A 16,837-nucleotide genomic window follows, 5' to 3' on the forward strand; every position below is an offset into this window, starting at 1 on the left:
GATTTCCGAAGCAGCCAATCGACAGCCGAGGTGGGCGGTCCGCGAGTGCCGGGGCGGTAAAGGCACGAGCGAGCCACGCTGGTGGGACCGTTCGAAGTTGCAATGGAAACGGCGCGCTAGCCACCTATGTCTGCTTTCATGCCTAAGGTGGCACTAGAACTCACTGTCTCCTGATGATCGGCCCAAAGTCACCCGGTTGGCTTTCATACCTAATGCTGGACTAGAACTCTGTCCCTGGTTTCTAGACTGATAACCCTAATTGCTACACCAAAGGGAGGCGGTGGCTCAGTGGCTAAGACTCTGAGCTTGTCGATCAGAAAGGTGGCCAGTTCGGCAGTTTGAATCCCTAGTGCCGCATAATGAGTGAGCTCCCGTTACTTGTCCCAGCTTCTGTCAACCTAGCGGTTCAAAAGCACGTAAAAAAGCAAGTAGAAAAATAGGGACCACTTTGCAGGGAAGGTAAGAGCGTTCCGTGCACCTTTGGCGTTGAGTCATGCCGGCCACATGATCATGGTGACGTCTTCAGATAGCGCTGGGTCCTCGGCTTAGAAACAGAGACGAGCACTGCCCCCTAGCACGCATGTGCGGGGGAACCTTTACCTCTCCTGGGTGCAGGTGTTGTACTTTTTATGACCGTATTACGTAATTCTGTCAAGCTGCAAAAACCGAGAAAGATGCGCTGAGGCTCTTCTGGAGAGTGTTCTTTATTATTCCTCACCCAAAGACAGAAATCTTGCCAAATTAAAGCAAACTACACAGAGAGATTCTAAGAACTTTTTAAGGAAGAGCCATCTTAACCCTCTTCCGCTTACCTCTAAACTTTGCTGTCTCCTAGTCCCCTGGAATACATCCCCTCCCTCTTGGGAATCTGGACTACAGGTACTGCTCGACTTACGACCACAACAGAACCCAAAATAAAGGAGAATATTTGCAGCTCAGGGTTGACATGAGTTGGTGATCTCTGAACTTGATTGTTTTCTTGCAGACATTTCGTAAGCAAACTAGGTAACATCATCAGTGCTACGGATCATCATCACCATCATGATTGATGATGTTACCTAGTTAGGGTAATGAACCTGGCTTCTATATTGACTTTGCTTGTGACCCTGGCCGCAACCATCATAAATACGAACCGGCCGCCAAATGTCTGAATTTTGATCAAGTGATCCTGGGAGAAGCTACAACGGTCGTAACTGTGAAAAACGGTCATGAAGTCCCTTTTCCCAGTCCCATAACTGTTGTAAGTCGAAGGCATTCCATCCCACGATCAAACGAAAGGACAGCAAATATTTGAATCTTGTTAGTAGGAATAGTAGGGAGAGATTGCCGGGAGAAATATCAACCACCACCTCAGATATGCAGATGATACTACTCTAATGGCAGAAAGTGTAGAGGAACTAAAGAGCCTCTTGATGCGGGTGGAGGAGAGTGAAAACATTGGCTTGAAACTCAACATTAAGAAAACTAAGATCATGGCATCCAGCCCTCTCAATTCCTGTCAAATAGATGGGGAAGAAATGGGGATTTCTTCATTTTGGTTGACGGGGCTGACAAGCCAAGTATCAATCCTGCTTGACTCCCCAGCCATACAATTAGAGGTATAGAGTACCCTTACTCCAGCTACACTCTTGCCCCAGGTGGATACTGGACTGCATCATGATTGCGTATAGGTGGTGGATTCTGTATATGCCAGTTGACTCCATCTTAGTGATCAGCCTCTCCCAAACGCTGACTGTGAGTGGTTTACAGATGGTAGTAGCTTTATGGTGGAAGGTCTGAGAAAGGCAGGATATGCAGTGGAAAGTTATAGAAGCCGAATTACTACCAGTAAAGACTTCTGCTCAACTGGCTGAGCTGGTAGGTCTAACGAGAGTCTTACAGCTGGCTGTAGGACTAACAGTAAATATTTACACAGATAGCAAATGTGCCTTTGGAACCTTGCACACCCATGGAGCTTTATGGAAGGAAAGAGCATTATTGAATGCAAAGGGGTCAACTATTAAGTACGGTCCACAAATTTTGAATGTGGCAGCCAAAATAAATAACATACATGTCAAGGGGCATTCTAAGGAAGACACCCTTTACACGAAAGGGAACTGGGCTGCAGATAGGACTGCTAAGGAAGCTGGCCTATGACACTCAGAATGAACAGTTCACCTAATTCTGAGGTCTCCATCCATACCCACTTCCCTGCCCTCTTATACAGCCGGGGGACAGGGCATGAGCCATCGGAGGCATGGAGGGGAATGATGGGTGGTTGAGGGTAGAGAACAAATTTATTCTGCCACATACACCTCTAAGGATTCTTTTATAAGAAATACATGCTGGCACACATTGGGGGTCAAAAGCACTGGTAGATTTTATGACATGCTCTGTAGTAGGCAAGGGTCTCTATATAATCCAAAAGTAGACAGGCACCCACCCCTATGAGTCCAACTTAACGGCAACTACCCAGGGACAATTTGAGAAATAGACTTCACCGAATTACCTAGAAAGCAAGGTGTTAAGTATGTTTTGGGACTAGAATGTACCTTGACAGGATGGCCTGAGGCTTTTGCCTGCAGGACTAATAAAGATCATGAAGTAGTAAACGTCCTACTGGAAGAAATTATTTCTAGGTTTGGGCTACCAAATAGTATATCATTTGATTGTGACCCATATTTCATAGCTAAGTTTGTGTGAACAGTTAAACATCACACACTCCAAGATGCTTGAAGTCCAGTGCGAAGTTTCCACAGTCTGTGTGTCAGTGTTCCAAATATCATGTATTGGCAAATTCTAAATTGAGGTCTTTTACCAGTTCTGATATATTGTGGTCTGACCAAAAGCTCAGATCACAGAATGGAGTGGTGTTTCAGCTTTCCTGACTCACGACAACACCAATATGTGTTTCTTCTTCGAATGTGAACTCTGGGTCAAAACTAACGTTTTCTTCCTTCCCCTCCTCATCAGCCTGACTTCTTTTTCTTACCTGAATATACATTATTTTGAGAGACCGGATTCCTGACAACAAACAATTCCTGCTGATGATAACTGTTGTTCTCTTATTTATACACTGCATTTCCTATGAAAGTGTAATGCTTAGGATTTGAAATAGCAAAACATAAAAAATAAATCATATCCAAACCAAGTCCAGAGTAATCTAAAGCTTACATGTTTTCATTGGGTTTAATTGTTCAAACAACATTATTTATAATTGTAGCCTATGGCATATTTTCAGTCTCTAGCTTATAGTCTAGCACATGCAAACATGGAATAGTCAAAGCTGTGAGCCAATATGTAGATGTTCTTTTCCTTAGACAGGAAATTTTACTAAAAGTAATCAGAAATTAGCTTTTGCCACCAATATTGTATAGAAAATCCAAGCTTTTCTTTATTAATAAATTTACTATTAAATTTCTTAATGCTATAGGGCAGTGTTTTTCAACCTTTTTTGTGCAAAGGCACACTTTTTTCATGAAAAAAATCACGAGGCACACCACCATTAGAAAATGTTAAAAAAAATTAACTCTGTGCCTATATTGACTATATATAAAGTAATTTTCCCACGGCACACCTTACACTATGTCACGGCACACTAGTGTGCCACGGCACAGTGATTGAAAAACACTGCTATAGGGTTTATTAGAAAGCTAGATTTTTTGTTTTAATATTTATGCTATTTAATTTAATTTAATTTATTTTATTACAAGTTTTATTAGAAAGCATTTCTTCAGAATGGCGTATTGCAAACTTTAATATTTTGCCAATAATCTGATGAAGTTTTGTCCGTGAATAAATGTCTGCATTATTTAATGTCCATATAAAGTATTTATAGTGAACATTTGTTCATACAAAAGGTATGATAAAACATTAACATGCCTAAGAAATAATTATATTTGAATAAATTATGATTTGCTAAAATATTGTTGCTATATTAATTTTTCAGCCAGAAAAATTAACAAAATTAACAATATATACTGGTTTTCAGTGATTTTAACCAACAAAATAAGTTGAAATAGTTTGTTATCTCATCATCAACATTGTTTCTGTGGTACACGGGTTGTGATGCATCATCATTCCCCCCCCCACCATTACCTTACCTAAAGGTAAAGTGCATAAGCCAAAGAGAAGTGTGTAATTATCAAGCTCAATAAAAATATATTGAAAGAACCAGGAAAGAGAAGCTTAAATTTTAAGACTGAAGCAGCAGTACTGCAAACATGTCTGTAATATTATTAATCCTAGTTCAGACAGTGAGAACAATTTCACAATGCATTCTCTTGACTTAAGCAAAATATTTGTTAACTCAAGAAGATGCATGCAGTTTTTTCCCCCTCTAGGTAGCAGAAAGTTTTCTATTACACACTGTCTCTAAAAATATTTTGTTCTGGTATCCAGAATTCTACCAAAGAAACCGCAATATAGATTTCAGTATAGCTTGGAGGTTGAAAACTTTGGGTTTCATCTTCACCAATGTTATCTTTGGGTATAGAAGAAGTTTAAATAATGCCTTCACTGTATTTGCTTTGCCACACTACCAATGCCGTCATGAGCAGGGTGATAAAAATTGGTACAACAATGAATGGACATAAAATGATGTTAGGGGGGTCTCCTAGAGCTCTTCCTGAAACAGGGCAGGTTTTGAAGTAGTGCCTATGAATTGTTATGAAGAACTGATCCACTAGTTGGTTTGGCCAGTAACAATCCAGTTTCTCAGCTACCAGGATGGTGCAGTTGGTAAGCTCCTTGTAACAGCTGCAAAAGAAAGAGACAAGGAGACTTGTTAAAAAATGTCACTCAATCATTAAGGGCCATTACATAGAGGCAAAGCCTAAATTACAGCAGTTATTATTTTAAGGTCAAAATATCATAGGTATTTCTCTAAAGTAAAGAATAGGTAACAATTCTCACAAAGTGCCTTACAAGCAGTACAGACAATTGTATATTTCTAGAATCCTTCCCACCAGAAAACCTGGGGGGAGGACACTGACCCCGGGGGGGGGGGGGAGAGGAGATGGCAGCTCAACAGAGTAAGCTCCTAGGTCATGTGACTGGGTGGGCAAGGCCAACTCAACATCACTCACATCAAAGGGGCCTCGCCTGGCCCCTCACCTCATCGCCAAAATTTTTAAGCAAAATGGAATTGCTTGAGAAACTCTGATTCCAAGTTACTTGGGTTTAAATCTGATTTAAACTAACCTAATCCACCTCCCTGAATCAGGTATCAAAGATCAACGAATTTTTCTTTAGTTGTACCAACTGTATCCCGTTACTATTAACTATACAAGTAGTCCTCAGCTTACAACCACAATTAGGATCAGAACTTCTGTTGCTAAGAGAGGCAGTCATTAAATGAGTTGTACCCAATTTTATGGCCTATTTTGTCACAGCTGTTAAGCAAACTGCCATGGTTGTTAAGTGAATCCAGTTTCCTACACTAACTTTGCTTGTTGGAGGCCAGCTGAAGAGGCCTCAAATGGCAATCATTTGACCCCAGGACACTCAGGACCATCACAAATACATGCTGGTTGCTAAGTGCCTGAGTTCTGAGCACACAGCCTCAGGGATTCTGCCAGTGACGTGCAGTCAGGGGAGGCAGAGCCTCACCACTGTCATCATGAAAAGGAAAAAAAAAATGTAAAAGGAAAAAGGCTGGGGTAGTTGATGCCAGAGTCACCGTGGATGACTCTGCTTAGTGCTTAACTGTTTAAAAAAGCCTCTTAAAAAGCGCCCTCTACAGGGTGAGCCAGTTATTTATTAGGAACAGCATGTCGGCAGTTCCTCGAGTGAGGTCAATTCTGTGGCACGTAGTTTATGGGTGAACTTTTACCCTGTTTCCCCCCTCCTCTTAGTCTGTGTCATAAATCACATTCTCCAATGAGGCACTCCTGTGGGCTCTAGAAGTCCACACCTCACAAGCTGGCTTTGGAAATCTAAGATCCTACCCTGGAATAAGGTATGATTGGAATGTCCTCCCCCCCTCTGGTACCTATTGCAACTCAAGAGTAGACTAGAAATACTTTTGTGAGTTGACACAAAAATTTGTAGAACTAAAAAAAATTCAACCAATCAATTCCAACTTATCGCAAAAAAAAAAATCTCACAAAGTTGGAATTTATTGATTGAACCTTTTTTTTTAGTTCCACAAACTTTCCCTGCACGTGACGGTGATAGAATAAAGGGATAGAGCTAGAAATCAGGTTGGCAAAGAAATGCTTGGTGGAAACAAGGGCATCTGGGCAATGGTGGATGGGGCAAGCTGCACGGCACGGGGCTGCGCTGCAATGGACAAACAGGAAACGGAACGGCCAGTACGAGGGAAGTAGAAGAAAATTGCTGCCTAAAAGTCCATTGCTAGTTAGCGGCTTCAATAGCAGGCAGGTCAGGTCAATGATCTGCCTGCATTGCTCCAGTGTGCCTTGGTTTGGTTTGGTTTGGTTCTATTGGACTTATATGCTGCCCTTCTCCCAAAGGACTCAGGGTGGCGTACAACATAAAAACACTTAAGACAAAAGTTTAAAAAGATTAAATAGGAAATCCAATAACCTTCAATTGACAATTTAAATCAAAATTAAAGTCCTGGAAGGGCTTTTGGAGGAAATGATTCCATAGATTTCCTGCTTCTCACGTTTCTTCGCACCTTTCAAATTATGCCTCACATTCCCATTTCTTGACACTTCAGTGAAGGGGGGGCGAGAGATCCGAGTTCAGGTTGTAGCTACTTCTCTCCCTGGCCAAAAGTCTTTCCAAAGGTTCCCTCCACACAACACACACTTTCTATTTCCTTTCCCATTTTGTACCCCTCAGTTTGTTGACACTTCAATAGTCTTTTTCCTTCTCCTACGTCTTCTCCAAAACTCCCTTTTGGCTGGTTCTGAGAAAGTTTGATGAGCTATTGAACCCTTTGGCTTGAATGAAATCTCCCTCCCAATGGAGGAATAGGGAAGACTTGGGTCATTTTTCTCTTCTCCCTTCTCCAGCCATCCCCTCTCCCTCATAGACTTCGTGATAATTCTTTTCTGGGATTCTGGGCATCTGGGGAAGGATCACTTTCTCAATGGAGCAAATCGGTGGAAAACGAGGTGGAGTTGTAGATGGGAAGAAACGGTAGGTCAGCAGCTGGCAATGTTTCTTCAGGATGGGGTGAAAAGCATTCTTCTCTGCCCTGCCTGGCCCCAATTACTTACCTTGACTACATCTGGCCTGCCTTGAATCTGGCTCGCTACACTGACTCGCACCCAGCATATGTTTTTCTCTGCCTAGGCCACCATTTAAATTCCTGCAAGCAAGCAATCTCTTCTGCTCTTAAAAGAGATCAGCCCACTTTCACCCTTAGATAGTTCGGGAGGGCAATAGGAAGCAAGAATGGGAAACTCAAAATAGCAGATCTTCCTGGTTCTCCCCTTCCCCCTTTAGCCAGTAGGACACCAATTCCCGACAGGAATCTGATTTTTTTCAGATGATCTAAATCAATTGGGGCTTTCCATCTCATTGAATTAATTATTAGGGTTGCACCAAGAGTTTTCTCTCTGCTTTTTCAAGTAAAGATCTATGTTCCCCACTCGGAAGGAAGGAAGGACGCCATAAAACTTTGTTTTTAGCAGCATTTGAAGAAGTTTGCAAGAGAAATCCAAAGGATCTCTGTAAATCCTTGAACATTTTATGTTTTTCCTCTGGTCAGTTGAAACAGTAAGGAAAAAGAATTAAGGCAGAAGTACGTTTTTTTTGTAAACACAAGTTTGATGGATATGTAAAAATTCCAGTTCCTTCTCTTCCCTCTTCCCTTCAACTCCCTTTCTAAAATACTGTTTTAAGCTGTTGGTTTCCCTCCCACTCAAATTACTAGTTTTGTGAATTTGAAATAAGGGTTAGGTAATTTTTAATGTGACTTGTTGTAACTTTCAAAGTACAGAGAAAAGTTACTTTTCCAGATAGTGGTCTGATTTTTAATTTTTAAATGCAATGACATTTTAAATATAGTACAAATAAATGGTGATCTTTATCCCAAGAAAAATAAACTGAAGAAAAATAAGACTGCAGCCTCAAGCATGTAATGCTTACCTCTGCCCCCCCCCCCCCAATTCTCTTGATATTCAGGCCACCTTGCAGCCCCCTAACATTCAGGTCCTAACCCCAACCTTCCAATATAATCTTTTAGTATATTGTTTTGGATAAAAATTACAAGAAAGTGTAATCAGGCTAGATATCTGGTGGAAATTCTTGACTGCCACATTAAGAGGTGAATTCCCCTTCACTAAGATTTGTACAGTCATCTCTCAGATGTGGTATTGAGCAAGGGGTTGGACTAAATGATAACTTCATTCTATTACATTAATAGTCATTCTATTATGATCCAATTTTTCTTTTATACCTATGATAAAAGAAAAAGTAAAAATATAAAAGAAATAAGTAAACAAATACTTTTGATTATTTGATACTTACTCCAAAGTCTTATCCCAATCGCACCACAGCGTCTTCCTGAGAGTTTCCATGTCAGATTTAAATTTGCTGAGACAAAAGTCCTCAATTAATTCTCCATAAGATTCATGGCATGCAGAGACCATAATAAAATGATGGGCTAAAATAGAAAGAGGAAAGTGGAAAAGATTTTTAAAACATGGTCAGGTTAGAATAAAATTGCTTGATTCATGTCAGTATAAAAATTACCAGTGGAAGAATAATCCCAAATAGATCTTTCTGCCATTAATCATTGTTGTTTATTCTTGAGTAAATAATCATTTCAGAGAAAAGAAACATTACAGGTAGACCTCTACAGCCATCAAGCAGTTTTAATAAATGTAAGTTATAATGTAGCAATTGAACACACCACAATTTTTCCAAATTTTTTCCAAATCTGACTGTGTGGAAATATAGTAGTTATAGTAGTGGTGATGTTTTCATTTGCTGAAGAATGTAATAAATCAGTAAACAAATAATTTTGTTCAAAAATCTACACAAGGAACATAAAGGGCATGTTTGGAAAGGCAAGAAACAGCTGCCAGCTTTCCAGCTAGGAAATCCAAAAGGAGAACGGCTGGGACATTGTGCTTCCCAAAAGTAAAGCTCTATTAAATGCACTACATTGGCACAGAAGAAGCTAAACCAGCTCTGGGGTTCCTGCACAAATGCCCACATGGTTAAACTTGCCTCTTCTACAAGGTAAGAGTTGAGGCGCTTCAGGTCCAGAATTGCCCTCCATCCCCCCGAGCTCTTCGGGACAACAAAAAGGTTGGACTATAGACCCAACCAGTAGTCTTCCGGTGGGACTGTTCCACCGCCTGAATGTCCAACAGGTGTTGGATGGCTAGACTCATTAAGCGGCGTCTTTCCAGGTCCCTGGATGGAGGAAAGATCCTGAAGAGCATCGGGGGAAGGGAGAGGAACTCCAGACGGAGGCCGTCCCTGATGATGGACATGACCCAAGCATTTGACATTCTCTGGTCCCACTGATCCGCGAAGGACGCTAGGCGGCTGCCAATGGGTTGACTCGGGTTGGAGTCATTTCCCTCTGAGGAAGGGATGGCCACACAACCCCCCCCCCCACAAAAGGGCCACTTGGACTGACTTGGTACCTCCCCCTGTCCTGATCCAAGGGGTGATGACCCTGCCTGTTGGACCTGTAGGGGGCGTACCGTTGTTGCCGATAACCCGTGTCAGGAGGCCGGTAAGAAGGTCTATGGTAAGAAGTCGGATGGGAGTGTTAGAAGGTAGGACCTTCTTCTTGTCCTTGTTCTCCGTGAAAATTGGGTCAAGCGATCTTCCCGAAGAGATTCGGGCTAGTGTAAGGGGCTGCTGCCAAATTCCATTTGGACTTCTTGTCCATTTGTCAGTTGCGAAGCCACAAAAGACGGCGAGACATTACTGAGGTGGACAACGCCCGGGAAGCAAATTTGATAGAATCTAGAGTGACATTCACTGAGAACTGCATGGCCAAAATAATTTTAGTGGGGCCTTGGTGAAGACGCTCATCGTGGATCAGGAGGCGATCCTGTACTGGAGCAGCCACATAACTGTGGTGCAATTCAAATAAGATGCGGCAGTGGCCGATTTAATAGCCCAAGAGGAAGTGGTAACATTTTTACGAAAGGTAAGCTCTGCCCGCTTGTCCTCGGGCTTTAATTTATCCTCCACATCTCCTGAGACCATGGTAGAAGTGTTAGCGAGAAGAGCAATGGGGGCGTCCACTGTTGGCAATTGGAGGGGCTGGGAGAAAGCCTGTTCCATATTGTAGAAGCAGTGGTCATTTCTCCCAGGATTGGGCAAGGTGGAAGGTCAAGCCCACTGGTTTTTAACCACTTCCAGCAAAAGTGGAGGGGCTGAGACCTCCTCCTTATCCATATTGGGATTTATAAACATAGCCAGGTTGGGACCCCTATGTTGGGACACAGGTGGAGCCCCAGTACCAACCTGAGTAGTCTTATGCAGGAGAGATTTGATTGCCGGGGGTGCAGAGAGACTGGGGAAGGCTGGGGGGATCAGGAGGGACGTGTCCTCATCCTCTGAAAACCCCAGGTCTGGATGGGTCCCCTCCCCTAGTACTGAGCCCTTGCTAACCACAGATGGAGAAGGGGCCCTAGGTGGACCTTGACCACAGGAAGAGGATGGAGATCTAGGATGCCTGGAGTCAGAATGAGGCCTTGCCATCCCTTGCAAAGTGCGTTCCCATTGGGCTAGGCCTGAGGTAATGCCCCCTTGGTGACTGCAGAAGAAATGAGTCTCCTGATACTTTCAGGCAGTAGCACAAGATCTTCCAGGTCCTCCTCTGAGGGCCCCGGAGGTGCAGGGCCCTGGGGAGCTAGGTGTGATGGCGGAAGGTAATCTCTAGACCCCCCCCCTTTCCAATGGATCCCTACCCCTCTCTATACAATCTTGGAGAGATGGGGGGAGGAGAGGCCACTTGTTTGTGAGGCCTAGCAGGGGAGGCAGGAGGTGGAAGGGCTGAAGCCTTGGGGGGGGAGCGGGGGAGGCAATGGAATGAGAACTGGGCCTCACTGGGGACTTGGATCTGCAAGGAGATTCGGACCTAGTAGCCTGAGCTTTCTTTTCTGCTCTGGCCACTCGCTTTTCCAAGGCCTTCTGTCTCTCAGCTCATCCCTCACAGTGGCTCTAGAAGGATGCTGCCAATCTAGTCTTCCAGGCCTCTCTTAGCTTTTATTTTAAGTTGACTTAAACACAAGTTTTTTTATGCTCTTCAAAGGGGAAAGGGTTTTTTTCCCCCTTCTTTCTTTCTTTCTTTCTTTCTTTCTTTCTTTCTTTCTTCTTTCTTTCTTTCTTTCTTTCTTTCTCTTTCTTTCTTTCTTTCTTTCTTTCTTTCTTTCTTTCCTTCCTTCCTTCCTTCCTTCGACAAAATAGTTCTCAGAGGCACCTGTGAAAACAGTTTGTGCCTTTGGTTTTTTATCAGTTTCTGTAAACAAGTTGCAAACCCTTCAGCTGCAAAGTTAGTGAAGTCAAATAAAGAAAGAGATACGTTGTTTCAAAAAAAAACCTCTGACTGGCAGTTAATTTTCACCTTCTGTAGGAAACAAAGTTCTTTAGATTGCTTTTAGTGTGATTTAATAACAAGTAGTAGGAAGAATTGTTAAAATAAAAAGGAAGGTTTTAGTCCAGAAATGAAAAAATAAAGCAACAAGTAGCAGAAGAGAAAAAAAATCAATCCGTTCACTTTAAAAGGAAAAATGGAGAATGTGACACGCATTTCAATCCACAAAAAATAGTTACAATGACGAAGGAAAAAAAACTTTCCACAGCGATCCCATTAGGATTATTTTCGCCGCTCAGTTCTTTGGTTTAAGGATCAATTTGGCTTTAAGGAAACATTTATTTGGGCAGACTTTAGCAAAATAGAAAAAATACCTCACCAGATGGACTCACTTTCTCTTTTCACTTCCTTCCTTCCGGAGCGTCGGAAATTGAATTAGAATTATAACCAATACCTCCAGGAGCCAAAGCTAGTACTTGGACCAGAGACTGAGAGGAAACTGGCAGCCAATAGGGAAGGATACTTTAAGAAAATTCCCTCAATCTCTGGACCAATCAGGATGTGACTAAACCCAGCTGTAGCCCCTCCCGCCATATCTACAGGAAAATAAAGCAGACTGTTTGCTGTGAGTAGCGCATAAGACGCAATACAACAAAGCTGATAATCTATACTATTCTTTATTCATTTTATGCATTTGATCACAAGGCAAGGAATGTTTCCCCTTTTGCATTTGAGCATCCAAGAAGGGACAGGAAAGACAAAGGAATGTTATGTTGTTTGTTGTTTGTATTCTTTGTCATGGATTGCACCAGTGAGGCTAAAACCAATTTCATTGTATACACGATGTATTCAGACAATAAAGGCTGTACTATAAAAAGAACATGTCAGGTTTGCAAAGCTGCAGATGAACAAATCAAGACTTCTGGAACACTGTCTTTGGACAGATGAAACCAAACTGGAGATGTTTGGCCATAATGCACAGTGCTATGTTTGGCAAAAATCAAACACAGCATATCAGCAGAAACATCTCACATCAACCATCAAACACAATGATGGGAGGTGTGATGATTTGGGCTTTTTTTGCAGCCACAGGACCTGGGCATCTTGCAGTCATTGAGTCAATCATGAACTCCTCTATATATCAAAGTATTCTAGAGACAAATGTGAGCCCACCTGCCCAACAGCTAAAGCTTAAACAACATTGGATCACGCATTGCAACAGGACACACTAGGCAGCTCTGCAACAGAATGGATGAAAAGGAAAAGAATCAAGCAGTTGCAAAGTCAAAGTCCAGAAATCATCCCGACTGAATGCTGTGATGGGACCTTAAGAGAACTGGGCATAAACACCCACCAACCTCCATGAACTAAAGGAACCTTGTAAAGAAGAGGGGGGGGGGGCAAAGGTCTCCACAATGATGTGAGAGTCTGATGAAGTCATACAGATAATGATGACTTCATGTTAATGCTGCTAAACTGATTTTACAAGCTATTTAATTGTAAAGTATACTTGGTTTTTCATATATGGCTTTATCTTTTATACACGAGTTTTTATTTCTTGATTTGGGTACTTTTGATTTCCTTAATTAGAAGATTATGATTTTATGAATGTTTGCTTATTTTTCCTGCCAACATAGGATCCATTTTAGGCTCCAAAGTCCATTCTGGGATCTAATATTCAACGCCAGGAAGACATTAATACTATGAAATACTTCCACTTAGGAAATAGTATCTGTCCTATATAGACAAAGCCATAAAGAAAAACGGAAGACTGTAATAACTTTGGCATCTATTGAGACATAACTCCACCAAGCACTGTCCTTCCAGGAATTTTTTTGAGGAAAACTTTCTCCTTCCGAGGGCAAAAGAAGGTTCATAAGGAGCAGCTATTCTTGACATGATAGTTTGTTTTTCAGTTGAATTGTACAACTGATATCTTATATATAACTGATATCTTATATTAAAGGTGAAAAGAATTCTGAAGTGATTTATCTTGGTTAGATTTTTTTGTCAAATATCTGACATTTTAACACAGAAGTGTAGACTTTCTTTACCCATTGTAACTTTTTCATTCCCACTTGTCCAACCAGCGGTCAAACGCATGGAGGTGCACTCCATTTACATGAGTGGCAAGTGCGCATGCACAAATGCAGCTGCACACACCCAAGCGCACTTGCTGGCCACTTGTGAGAAACCGTCCCGTCCCCCCCGCCCCCATCTGCAAAGGCAGAAGGTTTGGGGAACTCTGCCTTAAGGCACCAGTGTAGCAATCAGGAGATTGTGAATTCAAGTCCTGTCTTAGGCACAAAAACCATCTGGGTGACCAGGGCCAGTGATTCTAATTCTCCCTCAAATCTAAGAAGCAGGGAAGGGCAAATCACTTCCAAAATCTTGCCAGGAAAACTGCAGGCAGTCCAGGCAATCACCAGAAGTCAGCACTGAGTTGAAGGCAAAAAAAACCCCAAACTCCTGGAGACAGCAACCTTGTTCTTATCCTCAGAAGAAGAAAATGGGGGGGGGGGGAGTGAAGGATTTAAGAAATTACAACTTCAGTCTAACTTAAGGAAAAGTTGTCCCACTGTGATAGATTATTCCCTGCAAAGAGGAACTGCCTTCCTTGTGGCTCAGATCCATTTGCTCATTTTGCCTATGTAGCCCAAAGCTTAGCTAATCAGAAGGAAAGGGAAATTGAGAGAGGGAGGGAAGGAGGAAGGGAGAGGGAGAGAGAGGCAGAGAGAGCGAGAGACAACGCATACAAGCAAAGGGCTCCATCAGCTGCTTCTGTCAGCAGAGGGAGGGTGTCCACGGGAGAGGGAGAACATTATTTATTAAACATATCCAAGCTTAATAACAACAGAATAACAGAGTTGGAAGGTACCTTGTAGATCATCTAGTCCACCCCCTCCCAAACAGGAGATCCTACACCGTTTCTGAGAGATGGCAATACAGTCTCTTCTTGAAAACGTTTAGTGATGAAACTCCTACAACTTCTGGAGGCAAGCTGTTCCACTGGTTGATTGTTCTTACTGTCAGAAAATTTCTTATTTCTAGGTTTAATTTCTCCTTGATCAATTTCCAGGTGGATAAAAATCGATGATTTTTTTAAAAAATGGAAAAAGATATATTTTTTAAATTTAAATTGGATTTTTTAAATTTAAATTGGATTTTTTATTTTTATCAAATTTATTTTAATAGAATGCTTTTGGAGAAAAAAATCTATCTAAAGATAGTTTTCTATTTAACATACATTAATAATTTTGTTTATTCAGCATGAAATGGAGCTTAGTTATGTAGCATGAGGCTGTATATTCTGCAATATTTACATTTTTGGTAAACTCATTCAATTAATCTAAGCTCTGCAAGGTGAGATAACATGCACTGCATTGATGCATTCACGCAATTTCACAGTAACCATGAGATAAATCCTAAAACAAAGCTCAGGAATATTCCTTTATCCCATTGGTTTGCAAATCTACGTACACTACAAACTATATAATTGCAGAGAAATGCATCTGTGAAGAGGAAGGAAAAGTAGTAAAGTGAAACCCATGCAGCTTATAAATATAATATTAAAGAGCACCTGTCATTTCAGATCCATCACGGAAGCGCGTTAGAGGACATCCACTCACCTGCTGCCTGCCACATCTGTCACCTTGTTGTGTCACTGTCGCATCACCAATTGTCCCATTAAAGTGAATGGGACTGTTGGTGAATCAACAGCAGGTCAGAGAAGGAGCCACTGCGGGACAGAGATGACAGTTGCTCTTTAAAAATTATGATTTAAATCAAGTTGATTTAAATCAAATTCACCCCGTCAATTTCCATCCATTATTCCTTATCTGGCCTTCAGGTGCTTTGGAAAATAGCTTGACCCCCCCTCCTCTCTGTGGCAGCCCCTCAAATATTGAAACACTGCTATCGTGTCTCCCCTAGTCCTTCACTTCACTCGACTAGCCAGGCCTATTTCCTGTAACTGTTCTTCATATGTTTTAGTCTCCAGGCCCCTCTAATCATCTTTGTTGCTCTTCTCTGCACTCTTTCTAGAGCACGTGTCAAGTTCGCCATATCATGTGATGTATCCTAATGTTTTTCCCTTCGCAGAGCTGGGGGAGGGCATGGCCTGTGCTTGATGCATCCAGCCTGGGTGGCCAGTTTGACACCCCTGTTCTAGTGTCTCAACATCTTTTTTATAGTTTGTTGACCAAAATTGGATGTCGCATTCTAGGTGGGGTCTTACTAAGACTTTGTAGAGTGCTATTAGTACCTCACTTGATTTTGCCATTTCTTTCTTTGAAATTCAATCTCATAGCTGGATCATATCTATTTCCATCCTATCCTGATTTAGAATATGACAGATCTTAATTCTATCAACTTGGAGGCTAAGACAGTGCATGGTGTTTTCCAAATGATTAGCAAAGATGACAATACATCACATAAACTGACTTGCAAAACATAGGTTGATAAAACAGAAGAAGAATACAAACCCACAAATAATTTGTGCAAATTGTATTTGTAAATGCAAAAGGCACCGTACAATTCCACTGCAGCTGAAAGTTGATATTGCTAGAAAATTAAGTTTGTCTGTTGATTCAAAGGAAAAGTTGTTTTGTGAGAATCTGGTCAATTGTTTTGTATTGCCATTAATCATCATCACCAGTTACCATCCCAACTATCATCATCAAAAGGCAGATTGACAGTATATGGACACATATATGTATATACACACACAAACATGTACTAAATTTCCTCATTCAAATTTTAGCCCATATGGTCTCAACGTTTGGATGACTCCGGTGGCGTCCGGCCTGCCCACCGCTCTGCTCTCGCCTCCAAATAGCCACATTCTGAACTAGCGCGAAGCAGCACTCACCGAGGCCGAGCCACAGGCAGCGTTTCAGGAGGGGGAACATTCCCAAAGCCATGGCTCCAGCGGAGGAATGAAGCCTGTCGACGCCAAGGGACTTTATTTTAAGCAACGGGGATCTTTGACGAAGAAACCATTCCAAAGAAAGACGCTGCTGCTGCTGCAGACGTCCAGGGGGGGACTGAACGCAACCAACTCAACCTCGTGTAAAAGCCTCCACTGAGAGAGTCTGGGAGATACGAGCTGTAGCAGACGAGCCCCCCAGCCGCCCCTCCGCTCTTCTTCTTCGAGGGAGGATCGTCAGCTGTCGCAAAAGGCACGTGGGGAGGGAAGCCGTCCTGATTGGATCCTTTCGGGGAGGGCAGAGGAAGAACGAAGGAAGGATTTTCCCTTTCTCTTCTTCCTCCCTCCAGGGACTTGCTGGGCGGCGGCGGCGTGGGTGGGGGAGCGCCGTGCTGTTGCTATGAGGGTCGCTCGTACCAGACTCCGCCTAAATAACACGCGCAACAGAG

General features: G+C 42.3%; 1 protein-coding gene across 1 annotated transcript; it reads right to left on the reverse strand.

The window, feature by feature from the left end:
* Positions 1-3,131: 3,131 nt before the first annotated feature.
* Positions 3,132-16,534, reverse strand: LOC148049306 (receptor activity-modifying protein 1-like). The gene is made up of 3 exons (XM_087706107.1): positions 16,332-16,534; positions 8,425-8,560; positions 3,132-4,737 (listed from the first exon to the last, which is right to left on the reverse strand). The coding sequence occupies exons 1-3, from the start codon at positions 16,381-16,383 to the stop codon at positions 4,482-4,484; spliced, it is 444 nt and encodes a 147-aa protein (XP_087562233.1). The 5' UTR covers positions 16,384-16,534; the 3' UTR covers positions 3,132-4,481.
* Between the last annotated feature and the right edge of the window lie 303 nt (positions 16,535-16,837).

This window comes from Thamnophis sirtalis, unplaced genomic scaffold (genome assembly GCF_051295495.1).
Source record: "Thamnophis sirtalis isolate CommonGarterSnake01/CBP01778 unplaced genomic scaffold, rThaSir2_p1.2 scaffold_1, whole genome shotgun sequence".
In the NCBI taxonomy this organism is placed as follows: domain Eukaryota; kingdom Metazoa; phylum Chordata; class Lepidosauria; order Squamata; family Natricidae; genus Thamnophis; species Thamnophis sirtalis.

Coding starts and splice junctions, on each gene's coding strand:
- LOC148049306 (XM_087706107.1), bottom strand. CDS start 16,383: ATGGCTTTGGGAATGTTCCCCCTCCTGAAACGCTGCCTGTGGCTCGGC. Junction 8,561..16,331: donor CTGCCTGTGGCTCGGCCTCG/GTGAGTGCTGCT, acceptor TTTCTATTTTAG/CCCATCATTTTATTATGGTC. Junction 4,738..8,424: donor GATTGGGATAAGACTTTGGA/GTAAGTATCAAA, acceptor TTTCTTTTGCAG/CTGTTACAAGGAGCTTACCA.